The sequence below is a fragment of the Poecilia mexicana genome, unplaced genomic scaffold (genome assembly GCF_051168715.1).
Source record: "Poecilia mexicana isolate PSO_F unplaced genomic scaffold, ASM5116871v1 scaffold_21, whole genome shotgun sequence".
NCBI lineage: Eukaryota > Metazoa > Chordata > Actinopteri > Cyprinodontiformes > Poeciliidae > Poecilia > Poecilia mexicana.
In genome coordinates, this window is record NW_028263390.1 from 7979372 (window position 1) to 7998905 (window position 19534).

The 19534-nt window shown below is 38.6% G+C and overlaps 1 protein-coding gene across 1 annotated transcript in view; it reads left to right on the forward strand.

The window, feature by feature from the left end:
- Positions 1-19534, forward strand: part of plcb1l (phospholipase C beta 1-like) — a 114694-nt gene that overhangs the window by 19994 nt on the left and 75166 nt on the right. The window contains exon 3 of the mRNA XM_015001910.2: positions 9307-9375. Coding sequence (XP_014857396.2) covers positions 9307-9375 — 69 coding nt within the window. The remainder of the gene's footprint in view (positions 1-9306; positions 9376-19534) is intronic.

The window sequence follows — 19534 nt, forward strand, 5'->3', positions numbered from 1 at the left end:
TCATTTATTTGTGATCTTTTACTGTGGAGAGTAAAATATTCAGGTATAGGAAGAAAGATCAGGCTACGCTGTGCAGATGCCACCAGGATCTTCTGTTTTTTTTTTGTTTTTGTTTTGTTTTTGTTTTTTTTATAATGAAAGAAACAAAGTAGAAACTGCTTCAGCACTTATGAATGAAACGGCCTACATGAGGACCTACTGTCTTTGTATCTGATCTGTTATTCAATTATTCTGATTGATTTTCTCTGGGGACTTTGTGCATGTATTTTCAGCTTATACATTCCTGCATGTGTCACCCACTATTGAACCGGGGAGGTGGGATGTCAGATGTTTGTTCCACTGCAGCAGATAAGAGCGTCCCCCGTTGTGCCTGGAGGATGCCGAGGAGATGAGGAGCAGAATTAAACGATGCACTGGAGACTGATGGAGGGAGATGGAGGGAGAAATCGTGTGTATGTGTGTGTGTTATCTAAACTGCCATCTGCAGACTAGAAAGTTGCTGTTAAGATGTGAGAAGACAGGAGGGAGAGAAAATGAGAAGAAGCTGAGCAGGTTCGTATCCATGAAGAGGAAAGGTGAGCCAAATGAGGAAGAGAGGCAAACGTTCAAAGACAGTGGAAGCAGAAATGTGACAAACAATATGATGGAACCCATGGAAGGAGGAGGAAGCCAAAATCCAGCTAAAATCATAACAAAGGCTGGACAGGAGAGAACAGCGAGCGATGACGGGCAGATGAATCAAACGGCTTTGCTTTCTTTGTCGTCCCACTCTCGATCCCAGTTTTATCTGTCAGTGGAGCACAATCCATCCTGCATACCTCAGTACACTCCATCCATCACTGCGCATACAAGTGTGTGTCCAAGATTTGATTGGTAAGTAAGGAAAAGTGTGACCAGAGCGAGCCCAGGAGCCGCTCACATCATCGCTCTCAGTCTTCAGGTGTTTCCAGTGACTGAGCACTGAGGACACTGCAGATTAATGATGGAGATAAGGTGGGATCTGTGTGTGTGGGTGTGTGTGTGTGTGTGTGTGTGTGTGTGTGTGTGTGTGTGTGTGTGTGTGTGTGTGTGTGTGTGTGTGTGTGTGTGTATGTGCAGTTCAAGCATACCTACCAAGGTGAATGTGTGTGTGAGAGCGGGAATTTGTACTCTTATGTATGGAACAAAGATTCCTGCAGCCTTTATCTTCACGCTGGTTTGTTTTGCGGAGCGTGTTGGCTGCTGATAGCCATTATCAGCTGTGGCCATGCTCTTGTTTTGCTCAGCCTCTCTGTTATTTCTACCATTCCCCTTTTCAGTCCCTCCTCTCCAGGTTTTCTCATTTTGGTCTTCATTTCTTCTGACCCCTAATCTCTTTGTCCTGTTCTCATCTCTCTTAAGAAAGTAAAAGCTCAAACTGATTAGCAAAGTCAAGCGAGCCTACCTTTCCATGCCTTATTTTCTACCCAAGTCTTTTTATCTGCACTGAACCACATCATAGAACGGCAAAATTTAATCTACATTTATATGCAAGTTTCATAACAATTAGACTGTAATGGAACTGAGTTGCTGCAATTCCACCAAGATAAATTTTCTAATAACTTCATTATTTCTGCTGTCTGTAAATGAAGATTCTCTTGCTGATGAAGCGAATGAGTGGCATAGCAGTGTGCGCTGCCTTTGTTTCCTGCTAACAACTAGTGTGCTGCTGTTAAATAACAGGATATGATGTGACAGTAGAAACAATGGAGATGTGGTGAAAAAACATTTTAATATTTTTTATAAATCTGTTCTGGGGAATATTAATACATGAAAAATGCCTGAAATGTGGTTTGTTAGAGTTTGAGGGTACACACACAGGCAGTGAAAGAACAATCTTCAGAAATCTAACCTTTAGGAAAGAGTGGCAAGAAGAAAGCCATTGTTGAATGAAATCCTTAATATGTGGAAGACAGAACAAACATTTGGATGGAGGTGTTCTTGCGAGGTTAGACCAAAATCAAACTTTTATGTCACTGCGTTGTGGAAAACAAAAGCTGCATAGCCTCAATGAACACGTTGTTCCTTTAAGTGAATGCGTTTTGGTAGCTGCATCACGCTGAGAGGAGGCTTTTCTGTGGGAACTGCACTGGAAGTTTATGGTAGATGCCGCAAAAGGCTCGAGATATTTGTCGCAGGTTTTCCTCCAAAAGGACAGCAACCTTGCGCAAACAACCACAGCTACAAGGAAATGATTTACATCAAAGCATTTATGGGTGTTAAAATGGCCCAGTCAAAGTCCAGACCTGATTCTTATAGAAAAACCTTACAAATTCCTCTTCAAACACTCTCTGACTGAGTTTGAGCTATTCTCCAGAGATTTCTGGCTTCTCAGTGTTAAACATTTTAAATCAATTCACAGTTATGAATGACGTCGTGATGATCTGTGACATAAAATTTTGTTAAAGTACGTTAAGGTTGTAAGACTGCATCCATATTAGTCAAATATTAATATCATTGCATTCATGGGATTGCTCTCCACACTTTTGAGATTATGCACTGTGCCTATATCAGACAATGCCCAAATGTAGTAATAGTGACAATTGATTGATCGAGCTTTGTGATTGGCTGGAAAAAAAAAAACAAAAAAAAACATTCAATGAATACTTTTATTAGCACTTCTATTTAAATTTGCAGATAATGATCTTTTAACATCACGAATGTCTATTTTTGCTAAGAAGCCATTTCCAATTACTTCAGAATCATAAGCTATTGAAAACAAGAATCAGGATGATTATTAAGCTGCATAACTGTTTCTAGGTCGAAACAGTTCAAGTTAAATGAAATGACCCTGACGGATCCAAGTGAGAGACACAGTAAAAGCTTTTTAAATTGTCAAGATATTATGAAAATGAGTCACAGTGTTCCTTTTTGATTAAATTACTTTAGCATTTTACACACAAAACAGTCAACCATTAAAGGGACATTGATAACTCCCACAAGTACTTGCAGCTACAATATTCAGAACAAAGCTGACTTATTTTCATACAGTCAAGTTAGTAGCTCTTCTTGTAGATGAAATGTCATCTTAATATTTTGTCAATAGAAGGAAATCAAGGATATGAATTTTTAAAAGCTTCTTAAGAAAAAAAAGTGTGATGTAAAAGTTAAAACTTAAACTGAAAATCCTTCCAAGGAAAGAGACTTTTTGTATTGTACAACTATAAGTAGAAGCAGGTAAAAAAAGCATATTTATGCTAAATGCACATTGCTCTTGATCATTGCCTTATGCTTAAGGTTGCTTAAGATTATGTGAGTTCTGTTTTCTTTTAATAAGACAGTAGCAGCTTTCCTTTCCCACCTCTTTAAATGTCACAGAATCAGCGGAGGCAGATAAAACTGGCTTGTGATGTCTCATTGCTTTCACATGTACGTAGTCTGAATACAGCACATATTCCCTACCTGAAAATAAAAAGCAGTACATATATTTTTTTTTTTTCAAAAGTCAGGAAACCAAAACCTGAGGCAAAATAGAGGACATTTAAAGTAAACAAGATAGATGCTCTTTCGTCTGTTTTACTCAAGCACATCAGGTATGTAACTTTATCACTGACAGGTTGTTGGAGTTGCTCTATTGCAGCATTTCTCAAAGTCAAGACTTTGGTCTGGGTCCGCTCTGAACAGCATGTCAATCCAAACCCAGCTGACGGTGCAGAAACTGAGCTGAATCGTGGAATTTGACATAAAAATGCTGAAACATTACAACAGCTTTGTGACACAGAGTTAACCGTGTGTTGGTTACCTGAGCAAAGAACAACGTCCAGAAACTTTGAAGAAATAAAAGGACAAGGGAAAAGAAAACCCTCGTACTTGTTACTGTTGTTTGTCTGCAAATTATAATAGATTTATTAAACAACTGTGGATCACGTTACATTGTGTAGACAGTTTGTGTTTTATGAGAATAACTTTTTTCATTCCTTTCATGTAAAACTTTTATAACAAAATCCTTAGGGATAAGTGATGGGTGTTTTGGGGAGCTTTACAAAATTATTAAATTCCCAATGAATTGGGGTTAATTTTTAAACCATCCATCCACTGTCTTTGCCACTTTTATGTGCAGAAGGCATTGGCGTTTATTTTGTAGTGCATGGAATTATTGAATATAAAAATGGAATTTACTAAATAATATGTCCTGTTTAAAGAAATATACAACTCACGTTAGCTGTTAACTTATTTATTTCTTGGTTTACCTCAGTTGTTTAGCTATAACTTGGTCTTGCTGCTCTTTAAGTTCAATTTATTTACTTATTTATGTTCTCTTTTTTTGCAAAGCAATACACTTTTATATGTTGAGGAATGAAAATGGTGGTCAATTTTAAGTTCAAATTTCTTAGAAAGTTAAGAGTTCTCATTGCATTTTCCTGCCAGAAATAAGAGCAGCTTTGAGTTACTACTAAACAGCTCAGGCAAGCACCATTTTTGCTTTGCTTGTGAGCTGTAAACAAATATAATAAAAAGATTTGCTCATCCCCAGGGTTCTGGGACTTTTAGCCTCACCCAGAAATCACATTTTGATCTCTGACCATAAAGTTTGCAAAGCCCACTTCTATAGGAACCTATGAGTGGTGTAGCAGAGAGGATGCAACTCTTAAACAAGTTCAAGTACAACTCTCCATGAGCCACTTCCCCTCATAACTGGATGTTTCCAGGCAGCTGAGTGTCAGTGGAGGACCACTTACAGAGACGGGCACAGCACCTGCACAGCTTTAGTGTCTTTTGTTATATAAAAGTAATAGCTCTGTTTATGATAACGGGCGTCACTTCCATGGCAAGGATCTTTTGACCTTTTGACTAAGAAGCTGTGAAAAGAATCTATATTGAAATATGGTTGTAGGATATATTCTTGCCTGTGTAACGCAGTCCCTGTCTGAATAATTCATTTACAAGTTATGTTCCCAGCCACAGCATGAGGGCATTAGGGGTCCTCTTCATGTTATACCAGTTTGCATAAAGTAGTTAGTGCATTTATTTAATTCAAGGCCTGAACATTCATCAGCTGATGGATAATAACGTTTTTTTAATTAGAAATGCAATTAAAGCGATGCACATTGATTTGCTATGTTTTGACATCAGGCGGTGTGACAGCTGTGTGTACTGTTGGGCTCACCGACTCTGGAGCAGACATCTAACCCTTTATTTTCTGTACGTATTTTCACCTTTGCCTTCCTTCTGCCCTTGCTGCATTTGTGTCTTGTCTGTTTCTTTTCTCGGCAGAGCTTTAGATCTCTGTTCAGCACATTCTGAACCAGCAGGCTGTCAGGCTTGCTGTTGGCAAATGAGCAAGCTGACCTGTAGATGTCATCCTCCCTACTTTTCTGGTATAATTCTCTAAATCTTAGACGTCCACCCCATGTTTTCTTGACGTTTTCTACCCTTTTCTGTACCATCAGTTCATGCACTCACCACTTGTACCAGTAAAGCTGTGAACAATTTTAGCTTCATAGGGCTGATAAACCTTTTGTCATCCAACTATCAAGCTTGCACGACCACTGTATATTGTCAGACAAGATTTATGTAAAGTGATCGGCTGTAGTTTTTGCATGGAGACAAATAAATTACACCAAATTTCTTTAGATTCGGTTCGTTTTTCAGAAAAAATATGAATACTTTTAACAAGGTGAAAATGTTTAATTTAAGCTCAAATATCAACATACACCCTCACTGCTGTTTGGTTCAACACTCTTCAACAAACTGTAAAGAAACTGTCTGTTTTGATCTAATTATATCTATTTTACAACTTTTGCTGTATGTGTATGTTTTTGGGATCCTTGCTCCAGTAGACAATCAGTAGACAAGTTCCAACAATCTAGTTATTGAATTGAAGTGACTATAGAAAATTTGGAGGTAGTCCTCTCAATTTATTATTTCCCTTGCTCTGCCCAATTCACCAGCATCATTGGCAGCAAATCAGTTCTGTAGCATTATGCTGCCACCACCGTGGCAGATAAATGATACAGTGGCCCTGCATCCTCTCATTGTGGTTAAATAGCTTAATTTTCCTCTCACCTTCATCCGCAGTGCAGCTGCTTATCCATGGAGAGAGCTGAAACTTTTAAGACTAAGATTTAATCAAGATTTAATCTGTCGATGTTGGAGCCAGGGTTTGTTCTCCCTCTCGGTTCATAATGTTGTACAGTATAGTGAGACAGCTTGACATCCATTTCCTTTCATCAAAGTGGGACAGCTATGGTTACATGCTTGGACACACTTGGGTGTTTTTCAGCATGAGAATGACCTCATATGCACATCAACAGTGTCTCTGGAATAGATACTGTAATAACAATAAGTTTCTGGAATAGCACTGACCACAGCCCTTCTTAAAAGCTTTGTCTATGCCAGAAAACCAACCAATTTATCTGATGAGAAGAGTACAAAAAAAATTAAGTGTGAGTCATGCCTGGCTTGTGTTAATGACTACAAAGTGTATACGGTATCACTGTAATTTGTGTGTGTGCATATTTTAGCCGAAAATTTTAATCTTGTGCGCATTAAAGGTCCATGTCTGTTCATTAAGTTGTTCCTTCCTCAAAGACAAAAAAAAAAAAAATGCAGTATTTTAAAGTAAAAAAAAAAATTAGTATGACATTCATGCCGACGAAGAGAAAACATACACAAAGAGTTCGAATAGAAGGAACGTTCTGTCTCAAAACGGGTCAGTGGAAACGGTCTTGCCACTTGTTGTGCGTTTCATTTTCGGAGGAAGCTCGTTGCAAACGGTGCGTACCGCTGCAGACACAAACAGGCGTAGAAAACAGCGCCTAAGGCCAGTGCAGGTTAAGCATGTTCATTAATTTCTGTTGTTTCTCTCCCCGCTGGCCTTGCTTCGCTTCTTGGACGTGCCGTGGTTCCTAATAGGCTTTCGAACTGCGCTCACAATTTTTGTTACACACAGAAAGGCCCAGAGAGCTGGAAGGAAATCAGAGACCGTGCCACAAGAGGGAGAGTGATGAATAGAGATGACTTCAATGAAAACATAAAGAACACATGTCCAAGAAATTGGAAAACAAAATAATAATAAATCCATCTCCGAGAATCAAAGTTTGAACTTGTTTGATTTTAATCAAGTTTGGCTTTAACTAACCTACTACAAAGTAAAAAGATTCAGTTTTTAATGACATCAGTGAGAGTTCACACCCTTAATCAAAAATCAGAGCTTGATATCCTGGAAATGGTGCAAAGAATATAATTGTGGTCACCCACATAAGATGTTTGTGACCCATACAGGCTGTTTACCGTTATTTTTAAAGTCAACTTTAGAGGCTAACAGATGACGTTTAACCAGATTAAAGGCTGTGTTAACTCTGCAGGGCTAGAAAGCACAAAAAAACAACTCTATCAGCAAGATACTTCCTGAAGCTCCACGGTTGCACCAAGACCCCCTGTGGAGCTTCATCTCTCTAAAGAGACTTCAAAGGCAGGCCCAGTGTAGGTGTTAACCTTTGACTCAAAGGCTCTTTCTGGTCAAACGGGAACAGATTAATTGATGCTAAACATGCTGCAGTAAAGGGAGAGCTTGTACATCGCATCATTTGAAGCAAATATTCACATCATCTTAAATATCTGCATCTAAAATGGGCCAACTGGAAACTTTTCCTGAGAAACCTTGTTGCCTCTGTATGTCTGTTGTGCAGATAAAAAATAATAATATTATTATTATTATTATTTTACTTCAGGATTTATTCAATATTACTTCAGGATTTATTATATTTGTGATATTGTAACAAGAAAAAGGATTAAGTGACGTTTGTTATACCTGCAACTATTTGTGTTTTTCATATCTTCCAGGCACTTTCATATGTGAAAAAGATAGAAACGTGAACTTATGTGCTGAGGACTCGCACTATATATGCATCTGCAGATAAGGAAGTATGGTCAGGTGCAATTTTCCACCCACCTCACACAGTTGATCAGATAAACATGTTGTGGCTTGAAATAGAGTCAGGCGCCCCTCCGTTGGCTCTTGACTCGTCAGATAATGCTAAGGGAACTCATGGTTGACTCTGGTTAATTTTCCACCTCATGTCCTGGTTTCCTTTTGGAGAGATGGAGACTATGATAATTCAGACTGATTTAGGAAGTGGTTACAGAAGGAAGGTACACACTGCAGTCAGGGCGGTTGCACTTTGGGTATTTTCAGTGCCAGAAAAAAATGCCAACAAATTTAGAGTATGGCTGAATAGATAGATCAATGGTGCATTAAAAGAGATATTAACATTTACTCTTTCAAAGCTTGGTAGCTAATTTATGGAGGGATGGTCTTCAAATTAAAGTTAAAGCTCGAGTTCGTTCAAAACCATTATCCCAATGCAATAAATTGTGCACCAGTGTTGCTAAGGACCAAATTTAAAACAAGTAGTGGTCTAAAGTGGCAGGAAAGATTTAGTCTTATTTAATGTGAGAGAATGGTAAGACTATCTTTTATTAGTACATTGCTTTAAAATATGTAATTTAATTACATGTGGGGTCAATGTTGAGATGAAAAATGGAAACCTGACTTGTCGTCAGCTAAAAATGTATTGGAGAAAAAAAAGTTGTGTAGATCAAAACAAGAGACACACTGCTTTCCCAACAAAAAGCCACCTGCTTAAAAAGTTATTTTTAAATAATATGGAAGTTATTTAACTCTTAACTGCTGCAGTGGACCAGGGTTTGTTTCTTTGAAAAGCTGTGTGAGAAGGGTCCTTAAGAAACTCTGAGAGATGAAAGAGTGAGGCTTCAGAGGGCCCAAGATGGGACCATGAGTGACCTTTTTTAATTTCATCTTATGGTTTATGTTTAAAGCGGACTTCGTTAAGGTTCGAGTGTCAACAACCACTCGCACAGCTGAGTCCAACCAAGCTGTCGCTACATCAAAGCCTCATGCAGCAGCTGAACATTGTTTGTTTAAAATATTTTGCATCTATCTATATTTCTGCATAGTTAACGGGAATATTTATTGCACGTCATTGTATCTGCACTTGGGAGTATTTGCAGAACTTGGGAAGCTTATTCTATTTTTGTTTTATGCATTTGCTGAGCAGTGTCTGTCTTCACTGAATTCCTGTCATATGTCCTAGGATTTTGAAGCTATGTGATTAATACAACCGCCTTCTTTACTTATGCACGGACACGCTAATATCACGGACACCATGCACAGGTGGTTGGTGAATTTGAGAAGGGTTCCTCAAATCATTTTAACCATCCATAGTATCGTTAATACATATTACATTTTCCTTTTACTCTAAAACAGCTTTGAAACCTTTAAAAATCCGTATTTAAAGTATAAATCTGTTTTCTGCTGCTTTTCAGGATACAGACCTGCTGGATATTACGTACATAAAAGATGCCAGAAATGGAAAGTGCACTAAAACACCAAAGGTAAGATAAATGATTTCTGTTGTTTACCATGTCTGTGTATTTTTGTTTTGCACTAAACTACTAAATAAAGCCAGAAAAATAACCCCAAAAACCCTTTGTAAAAAGCCTTCAAAATTGACCAATCCTTCAGTGTAGTAAGATGGCTGCACAATGAAAGTTTTAGAAAAAACAAGCAGTTTGATTACATCTATTGAGATGTAATTGTTCTTCTTTTCTGAAGGACAAAATAGGAAAGACAAGTGAAAATGCCATTTTATTAGTGTGGGAAAATAGGTACCAACTTAAACTTCTGTTATAGAGCATTAATTAAAAACTTGAAAACTATTAAATCTTTTTTTTAAAACAAAAGTACATGAAAATCTCAATTTATCTTGTCAGTGAGTAGCTCTCCAAAACTTACAAACTGCAGCAAAAAATAGCATCTTCAAGTTGCACAGTCGCCATAACAACCACTTATTTTAAGACTTTTGCAGACTTCTTTATCAGGGGTGCAAATGTTACAGTGATGATGGTGTAGAGATTAAAACTTTTTTCCAATGTCTCCCTGTGAAATCACATTGTTAACATGGTTATTTTTGCAGAGAAAATGAATTTCATGTGTAGGTGTCAGTCTGACCATGAATCACACACTGTCTGCATCTATATCTAGCAAAGAGTTATAAGAAGATGAGGCTCAAATAGGTTCAAGCGGATGTAATAACTGATATTTAACAAGGAGCTCCTGGTTTAAATCAGGAAATAGCGCTACTCTGCTGGTGGTGGTGTTGAAATGAAACTAAAGATTGTGACATCCTGGAGTGCATAATGAAAAAAATAAATACATTTTGAATCTTCCCGCTATGTTCATAGCTTTGTGTGTAGATGGTAAGTACCACAAACCTATACAAACCCATTTTGTAGAGGCGTAGCATGACAATTCACAACACTTAATCCCCACCTCCCAAAAAATGAAGTTGCAGAAAGCTTTTGGATGTTGCATTCATAGGTTGAGTCTGGATGGCAGCAGCTTTATAAGGTTGACTCTGCATGAAAGTGAGGTGAGTGGAGGTTGATCGGAAAGCACTTTGTGAAAGGGAAGTTTGAGGGAATGAGACGATTCATGCATTTCTAAACAGCTTACGGAGAGATACTGCAAGAGAGAAGGCATGACCATGTGACATGTTTCACTGTCGAAGCATTGGAAATCCATTACTAGGAGATGAAGCAGTTGTGGACCCATTGAAATGGGAGCACCGATGAGACAGTGTCTCAGGAGTTCATGAGAGGAGGAGGGGGAAGAAAAGGGGGGCTTTTGAGGAGATTGTTGAAGATGAAGGCAATTTCAAAAGAGTCAAAGCAAAGGCTGAGAGATTTTTCCTTTGGGTGCCGGTTCAGCAGAAGGCTATAGGAAGGATTATAGGAATGAAGGACGGACACAAAGAGATTATGTGAGGTCAAAAACAGATGTGAGTGAGACACATATGGCACACTTTCATGTTTTTTTTTTTAAACGTCTCCTTCACACTTCTTAAAAATCATGTTAAAATGAAGGTTGTGAGAGGATTACTGGAGAGACTGACCCCTTTACACATTTTCCTTTTGAAGTGGGTCCTATTAGTTGTACAATATTACATATTAGAAAAGTGAAACAGTGAAATTTAAGACACTAGAAGATGCACAAATATCACAGATATTTCAGATATTTTGAAGGTAAGCTTAACTTATTTCATTTCTGCTTTTTTTCAAGATTGTGATTTCTCTAGAAGACCTAGAATCAACACTTCCGGTAGATACAGAGGCACAATGAACCACTTCACTCATCTTCCATCAATATCTTACCCTAATGCTCTCACTGGTCGTCACATAGGTGCACATTATCCAGCTTTGCTGAACTTCACACTTGTATTGCAGGAGTAACAAGTACCGTAAAAGAATGAGTCTCCTTCTTAACATCATTGTCAATTCCATGCTACAGCTTTTAGCTTTCATCAGAGACACACTAATGAGGACTGCAGAGCTTCAGTCAGTCATTTGGAAACAGAACTGGAACAGATTTGTTTGGCAGCTGAGGAGCACGGACAATGTTTATCTTCACATGACTTTCCCTTGAACAACTCATCAGTTTCTCGGCCAGAGGCCTAAATCAGGGACTTTGACAGAGTCCTGTGATTATTCAGTTTTTTAGTTAACAGACCAAAGACACCATCATCATCATCATCAGCACATAGAAGTGGGGCCTTAAATCAGATCTGATGGTAGGACCTTTGCTACTTGTCTCTCCCCTTTTTTCTCTGCCTATTTATTTCTTTTCTTCTGCAAATAGAAGCCACTAGTGTCAGAAAAAGCACAGATATAGATATAGGCATAGATATTTAAAAATATGGTTGAAAAACAAAAACATTGCATCTCATTTATATTATATATAGTGCTCTGACTGCTGACTTCATAAGATGAAACTGCAACAGTTAAAAGGAAAATCCCTTTTTTTCTGCAACAAGTCAGTTTGACATAAACTGTCCTGGTGTCCAAAGTGTCATTTAGGAAGAAAAGATACAGACTCCATTTTCCAGTTTGGACCCTCTTACACCTTTGTTGTTTTCTCTTTATTTTTAACCATATGGCAAAGATTACAAATTGCTGACTTACCCAATTCATTCTTGAGCGGAATAAAAATCGTATTGTAGATTATCCCTAATTATTCACATCTGCCAAGCTAACACTCTCCCAATTTGTCAAATATCCCAAATATTAAATTACAAAGCAGCAAAAATAGTATAGATAGAAAGAAAGAGAAAATGATTACCCATTCCTTCCAATAAAAACAGATATTAGGCATAGAAAAGGCTGCTGAAATAAAAAAAAATAGACAAATTAGAAACTAAGAGACTGGAGCTTTTTTTTCTTTCCCCTGCTCTGTTGTCACCATCTGCTTCTCTCTGATTTCACTTAGGAGCTGCTGTAGCAGCATTCGTTTATTTATGCAAATTACAGAAAAGGACCACACTCACTGGAGCGAGATGAGAGGTTTGACTTATGATGGCATGTCGACAGAAAGCTTCAGAAGTGCTTTTATTGTGCCTCTCGAGGGTCCTGTGTCTCAGCTGACTGCCGCCAGTCTTGGGCACCGTTATTACCAACAGATGAACCTGAAATGAGCTCCACATGAAAAGGCTTGCTTTGTTTACATCTCTTTATATCGATCTTCTGTCTTCTGGAGCTTCGTCTCCAGAGGCTCAAGTCGTCACGTATTATTTTTGAGCAACATCCGAATTTCTGCCTGAGCACCATCGCGCTTTGGAATGCACTAGTGTGTTCACTGGCTTGTCGCAGTGTGTGAAAATCTCGCCTGACCTCACATGAACTCCCGCCACCCTGCCCACCGGCTGCTCCGGCTCCGTTGTGATTCATGCGTTCGCCACATGAAGACGGGCAAACGACGCAAACGCACTCCGCGGCAGGAAATGCTCTCTGTTATTCCCACTCCGATTACGCTTCCAGAAGCGCATCCTACACAGGGAGCAGAAATATGTGGGCTGGGGAAAATAATAAATTGGGAGAAAATTGGAGTTCTTTGTTTAACAAAGCAGTGGCTGTGGCTGCTAATTAGCATGTGTCCTCCCTCTGTCTTCAATAAGACTGATTAAAAAGCCAGTTTCAAAAAGAGAGGAGCTTTATATTTGATAGCTTCCTAAATAAATCACACATGCTTACGTTGGTTGATCAAAGCACAGCACCACCCGTCATTAATTTCATGTAGACGCAAAGTGTTGACAGAAAATATTCTAAAAAATGCTGAAAATTTGGTTTTTGATGTTAGCTTTTTAGGACATGAAAATCTTAATTAAGCACCTTTCTGTCAACTAATTACACTCTCACTAAAGTAGCCAATTAAAGAAGTTTTCTATTAGCACCTCCATACTGGCAGCTTTTAACAGTGTGTTGATTTTAATGCCAGAAATATAAACCTTTAGCATTGATCTTAGAAAAGCTGTTGTTGCATCTCCTCTGTATTTTCCAAATGATTTCAGGCCATAATGTTAAAGTCAGGGTGAGAGCTCATAAAAGTCTGCAAATGCCCGAGAGGTTATGTGACGTTACATTAAATCAACAAATTAGTCTGTTCCTGCACAACATGTTCCCTTCTCTTGAGCACTAACCATAAAGTACATCTCCGAGCTTTTATGAACTTCTTACATTAGAGCTAGCTTAGCTTTGCTATCTCAGTGTGGTATTTTACACATGTGTGAGGGTATTGTTACCCTTCTGCTTTCAGGAGACGTTCTGCTGCATGAATTGAGGATAAAAAGACAATAAACATTTGAATATCTTGGGTACAGTAGTTCTTTAGGGCACACATTTATGCTAATTGCATGGGGGCATAGGACTAATACTTTACCTCCAAGTTTTAAGATCAGTAAAAGCTCTGCAGAAGGAGGAGGTACCCTCTTAGCATTACTGGTAAAATACATTGACAGCTCAGATTTTCACCCCACACAGTGCAGACAAATATAAAAACTGGTTAGCGTAAAGTCGAATCTTTCTAGAAATTAAGTTCTGGTGAAAAACTGTTGAGCAAATAAGGATGAAAAGTGCTTTCTTTGAAGAAAAACTTAAAAACATCCAAAATGAGTAATGCCGTTCTTTATTCCTTTTTAAAGACGCATGCCATGCCACGCAGGAAAGCCTCCTCCTCTAATAAGCTGTTAGTTTCCTTCGTCTCTGACTGTGAGGTGAGAGAAAGTAGCTGCTACCTTTGTTGCAGTCTAACCTTACAACAGCAAGGGTTGCTTCTTAACAGAGAGCAGCTTGTGTGTCCCTGAGAATGTAACAGGATCTGGGAGAGGCCAGCAAGTCTTTATCACTCCTGCTCTGTATGGCCAGCCAACTAAAGCTCAATCCACCACAGCAACAAGTACCAGGGAGCTTATTGAAAATACAAAAAGCTTCTGTTGGGTTTGCAGCTAACAGGCCGATTCATTTCACATCCAAAGCAGCTGTTTTTATCAAATGTTTGAATAGTGATTAAAACATACTCGCAGTAACCATGCAACGGTGAAACGGCGTTGTCCTGGCATTTCCTTTTTGGACCGTCGACCTCTCAGAGACCCGTGTTTTGCAACAAGATCAAATAATTATTTTCCTTTTCATGTTCAATAACGAGCACATGAATGCTTTTAATCTCTTTGTTTTGTGTTTTTAAGATTCACAAAGCTCTCTGTGTGCCTGTTTATTCCATCATCTAATCAGTCCAGTGTGTATTGACCGGGAAGAGGGTCACAGCACGAGCCTCAGCTGCAACAATCACAGCCTCTCATATTCATTGATTTAAAGAGTGGGCAGGTCCTCTGTGTGACCCTGGACAAGACCGCACTGTAAAAAAAAAAAATTCAAACTGCATGAAAATGTGTGAAAAAATGAGCGTTGTTGTGTAGTTGATAGGGAAAAGGGGAGATATGCTTTGCAACAGCCTGTCATAAGAAGAAAAAAAAATCATGCTTTTTTTCCTCTTGCTATAAAATTATGCCTGTGCTGCTGATGCCAAATTATACGATATGATGGATTTTTACCAAATCCATTAGGGCCATATTACAGACCAGCCACTCAGATGTCAATTGATTTACTGCTCTCTGTATCTGTGCATGTGCATAAAGCTATCTGGTGACGGTGTTATTTTCAGTATATGCCAAAAATGTAGTGTAATGTGTAGCACTAATATAAATGTAAACCTTCCCACTGTCACATCTACCAGTTCAGTCCCTGGTGTCATTCACACAGCAGACACACAGTTATATAAGATCCTTTCTACCGGCAGTGATGAGGTTATCTTTATATTTGTATTAGGACTGTCTTAAATTTTAAAACACAACCAAAGAAAAAAATATCTGACAGCCAGAACTATTTTCAATAAAACAGATATAATATTATTCAAGGCATTGGGTTCTTCCTGTTAAAAATCAGATAAATATAAGCAACAACAGCAAGAGATAGTTTTGTCTTAATGAAGGCTAAACTAATGAGTAGTAGGCATCTATTTAGATTTAAAAAGAGTTTCCTGCATAGCAAGCTAGTAGATAACATAATACTTTGTAGAACTGTTGATATCCCTGATAGAAGTCTGTATCTTGGTATAATTTCAATAATTAATTGGAAAACAGGTTTGGCAAAAGGATCTAGTCAATTCAGATGCATTCAGCAACAGCCTGGTTCAGGTTCCGTGTTTCCGGTCATGTTGTGTCATGTTTTCTTTGCTGAGTTTTGGATAGACTTTTGGTTAATGCTCATCAACATCAGTTTGAGTCTACAAAAAAAAATAAGAGATTCTATAGCATTTCCTCTACTAATACTAGATGAATTACTAGTAATTCATCTAGTACTCAATAGAGGAGTAATGAGGGTTGCTCTTCTCCTCCCCCTTCTCCATTTTTAGTGGCAGACTGCTGCATCCTAGGTGTAAAAAGAGCGTTATCATCGCACAACCTTCCTCCCCACAGCTGTTAGACTTTATACCCATTTCAAGTAACATTGCTGCTGTTGTTTGCACAACCTTGCTGATATTTGCATAGTTTTTACATTTCTTGTAAATAGTGTTGCTGTTCTCTGTGCACAAATATGCACATCTTTTTTTGAATGTTAGATAACTTTTTTCTTATGCCGCAAATTTTCTGTTTCTGTACACTTTTATATTTCAAATATTTGTACACCTTAGTTTGAACATGCTTGCTTCTCTTTATCTTCATAAATAATTACAAGGTAACTCAGTGTAATTATTATATTTTGTAAGAAGCCTTTTACAAATGTTCCCTATGGTAAACACTGTGATATTAAATTTTTAAACGATTCTTTAAAGAAAGCCATCCGTCCATTTTTTTTTTTTAATTTTTTTTTTTTATCACAAGTGCAACAAATACAACATTAGCCAATGAATACAGTTTTTAAGATGAGAAAATATTGGTGGCTGCTTAAATTAAAATCATATTAAGATATAAAAAAATATTAAGACTTTAAGGCCACCAAGGTTATGACGAGGGAAAGAAATTGTGGGGGATATGAATGAATAATAGATCATTTATTGTTTTTCAACTTGTGTGTTTAGCCACGAAACACTTTAGGAGATAAACACACTAAACGTTCTGAGAGTTTGCAAGTCTGCATGCTCTGCTCTAACTACACACGAGGCGGCACAGACACAACCCTACTTACTTCTCTTGGCGGTGAGGGTCACTATCACAAGCATGCGTCGCATTGTAAAAATATGTATCGTCTCATCCCATTTGGCTGTCTTTACTGCTTCATAGTTAGTCTGTCACTTTCAATCTGACACACGAGTTAGTTCAGTCGGTGCCAATATGTGAAGAAGAGATTGGATATAATCGCTCTTTGCCATCGTTTCCATCTGCGGGTCTGGCCACAGGGCAAATGGCAGGTTGCGGTAAGAGGTGATTAAAGTAAACGGGCACATTGACTGATGGACTTTCATTAAAGAAACTGCATCCATTCGTCATCAGCCATGGGCAGGAAATTGATCAGCTTCACGGAATGATGTCGGCTCCCGGTGAGCAGAGGATAAGAGCAGGGGCAATGTTGCAAAGAAGAAAAGAAGCGGCGAACGTGATGGAGCCTGATGGGTTTGGGTTTGATTCTTCAGTCAATTACATAGGTAATTCCCACACACAGATGAATTCCCCCAAGTGTGAAGCAGGCCATCTCATTATCACCCACTGAGAAATCGAAGGCGACGTCTGCAGCCTCTCTTTGGACCTCTGAAGGAGCTGTTCTGTTCCCAGCAAAACACAACAGTGAGCTGGTGGATCAAGATGAATGAGCAAAATCTTGACTGAATGAATGAGCAGTTGAAATAGAGTTGAGGAGGATGAAAAAGGAGGCTGGTATCACATATGAAGCCAGATATTTACTGCAAAAACTCCAGAAGCAGCATGGAAAGAAGTCTTCTGCAAATCTGTATTCTTTGTTTTGCATTGATTTAAAAAAAAAAAAATGTATAACCTTACAAATGTGCAGTAACATCCAGAAATGAGAGGTAATTTTAAGATTTTCTCACAAGTGTGTTTGATTTTGTCTTTGTTAACCACATTGAGAATTTTTTTTCCAACTCTGCACTCTGGCTGCCTCTAATAGAAAAGAAATGCCTTTCAAAGTGGAACAGAAATGATACACAGATCAGTCTCCTTCACTCTGATACCCCCAAATAAAAACCAAGGCATGTAGCTGTCTTCAGAAGTGAAACAAATTAGTAAAGAGATTACATGTGTATAATTTAACTGCAGCTGTGTGTGTGAAGGCCTTAGAAGTTTTTGGGGGAACATTATTGAACAAACACCTTATATGCAATAATTTACATGATCTTAGAGTGCATTTTTATTTTCACACACAAAAAAAAGTTTTATTTACAATTAAATGATTCATTTTTTTATTTTTCTTTGAGCATCTATCAGCTCACGTAGTCGATTATTGAACATAGCTGTGCAATATTAAGGTTTAAACAAATGCAGCGCCGGTCTGTTGGGCTCCTGGCACGCCGTCGTTCTTTTCTTTAGTCACCATGCTGGCGTCAGTCTGTTCTAGTGGGACTTGGCACCCTTCTTCAAGTCACTTGATGCCTGCAGTGAAATCAGATGTGACATTTTGTTAACCCAGCAAACAGTCATCCCAGTGGAAGAGGAGCTGATCAAATAAGAACCAGCAAAGGCAGCAGCTCTCAGACTAGCCCGTGAAGTTTGATGCCAGTTGAAAGTCGGCGTTTTGTTTCATAAAAAGAAACTAATACAGACATAAATCCATGCTTCGTTAAATTCCAGGTGGCAGGAACATTTCGGTCCACACTCGGTGTCTAGATGGAACAAACCCGGTCATGTTGTTTTGTTATTATTCATTCTAGTCACCAGGTTCAAACACGGTTCCTTTCATTTTAACAAACCTCAGATAAGTTAGGTTAGTTATCTCTTTGGGTTGTCAGTCCTGCAGACTAGAGCAGACATTAATCTTACCATTCATTTGTGTGATCTTGTCTTCAGACAGCTGATATTCTAAAAATACACCATCAGTGGCATTTGGGGGACATTTCATTGACTGGTCTCGATGCGACTGTTCTTCCATGCAGTTCGATCATCATCAATATATTGAACATCTGAGTGTTTTCTAAGTCAGATGGGGCTCCTAATTGATTATGTGAATGCCAAGTGATTTAACCTTACAAACTTTGGATAAATAACACTCTCAGCTCTGTGCTGTTGGTTTTTATTATGGCCACATTGTGACTGGGAGGACCTGATTTTAAATGAGCTTCTCAAAAGGTCAATCAATGTAATTATGTTGGATAATTATCCCTCTGTAATAACAGCCGATAAAATTACACCAAAACAACAATGGGCGCATCATTATTCACAGCATAGTCTGTTGTGTTGTTGGACCTGATCTTATGGGAGCTAGCTAGAGGAAAAAGGGAGCTCTTCCTTCGAAAAGAGAGGATTAACCTCTAAGACGAACTCGCGTACAAATCTCTACACTCTTTGTTTCTACGTAAACGTTTATGTCATCTCAGGATCTTTTATGCACTGACATCTAAAATCAAAATGAATTTGTCAGCCATCCTTGAACAGGTTAAAATTTTCAGCAGCTGCTGCACATCAGTAAATATTAGCATTGAGAAAAATCAAATAAGATTGACAGTATACAGTATTGACATTTGGTGGATTTATTGATCTTGTCTAAGGAGAGTATTAGAAAGAGTTTAAAAGTGGGTTTGTGCCCAATGTCATGATTCGTGGTTGTGAGTGGTGAGGGAGACGCCGGGGAACCCAGGTAGTCATGATGAAAAGTAATAATTTAATGAAAAAACCAGGAGGAACAACTGAAAATCTCTGGCAGCACAGGAACAGACACAGACGTGAGACACGACGAGGATCCGACAAGGAACACTGACAACAGGAGGGACTAAATACACAGGGAGGGTAATCACAGGAACGACACACAGCTGGGATCAATCAAGACAGAGACTCAGGGGAAAACAGGACTAGACAGACAGAAACTACACAGAAAACACAGATCCTAACAGTACCCCCCCCTCAAGGGGCGGCTACCAGACGCCCTAACAGAAAAGTCCAAAAACCAAAACAACCCAGCAGGGTGGGCGGAGGGGCGACGGCAGGAGGGCCAGAGTCCA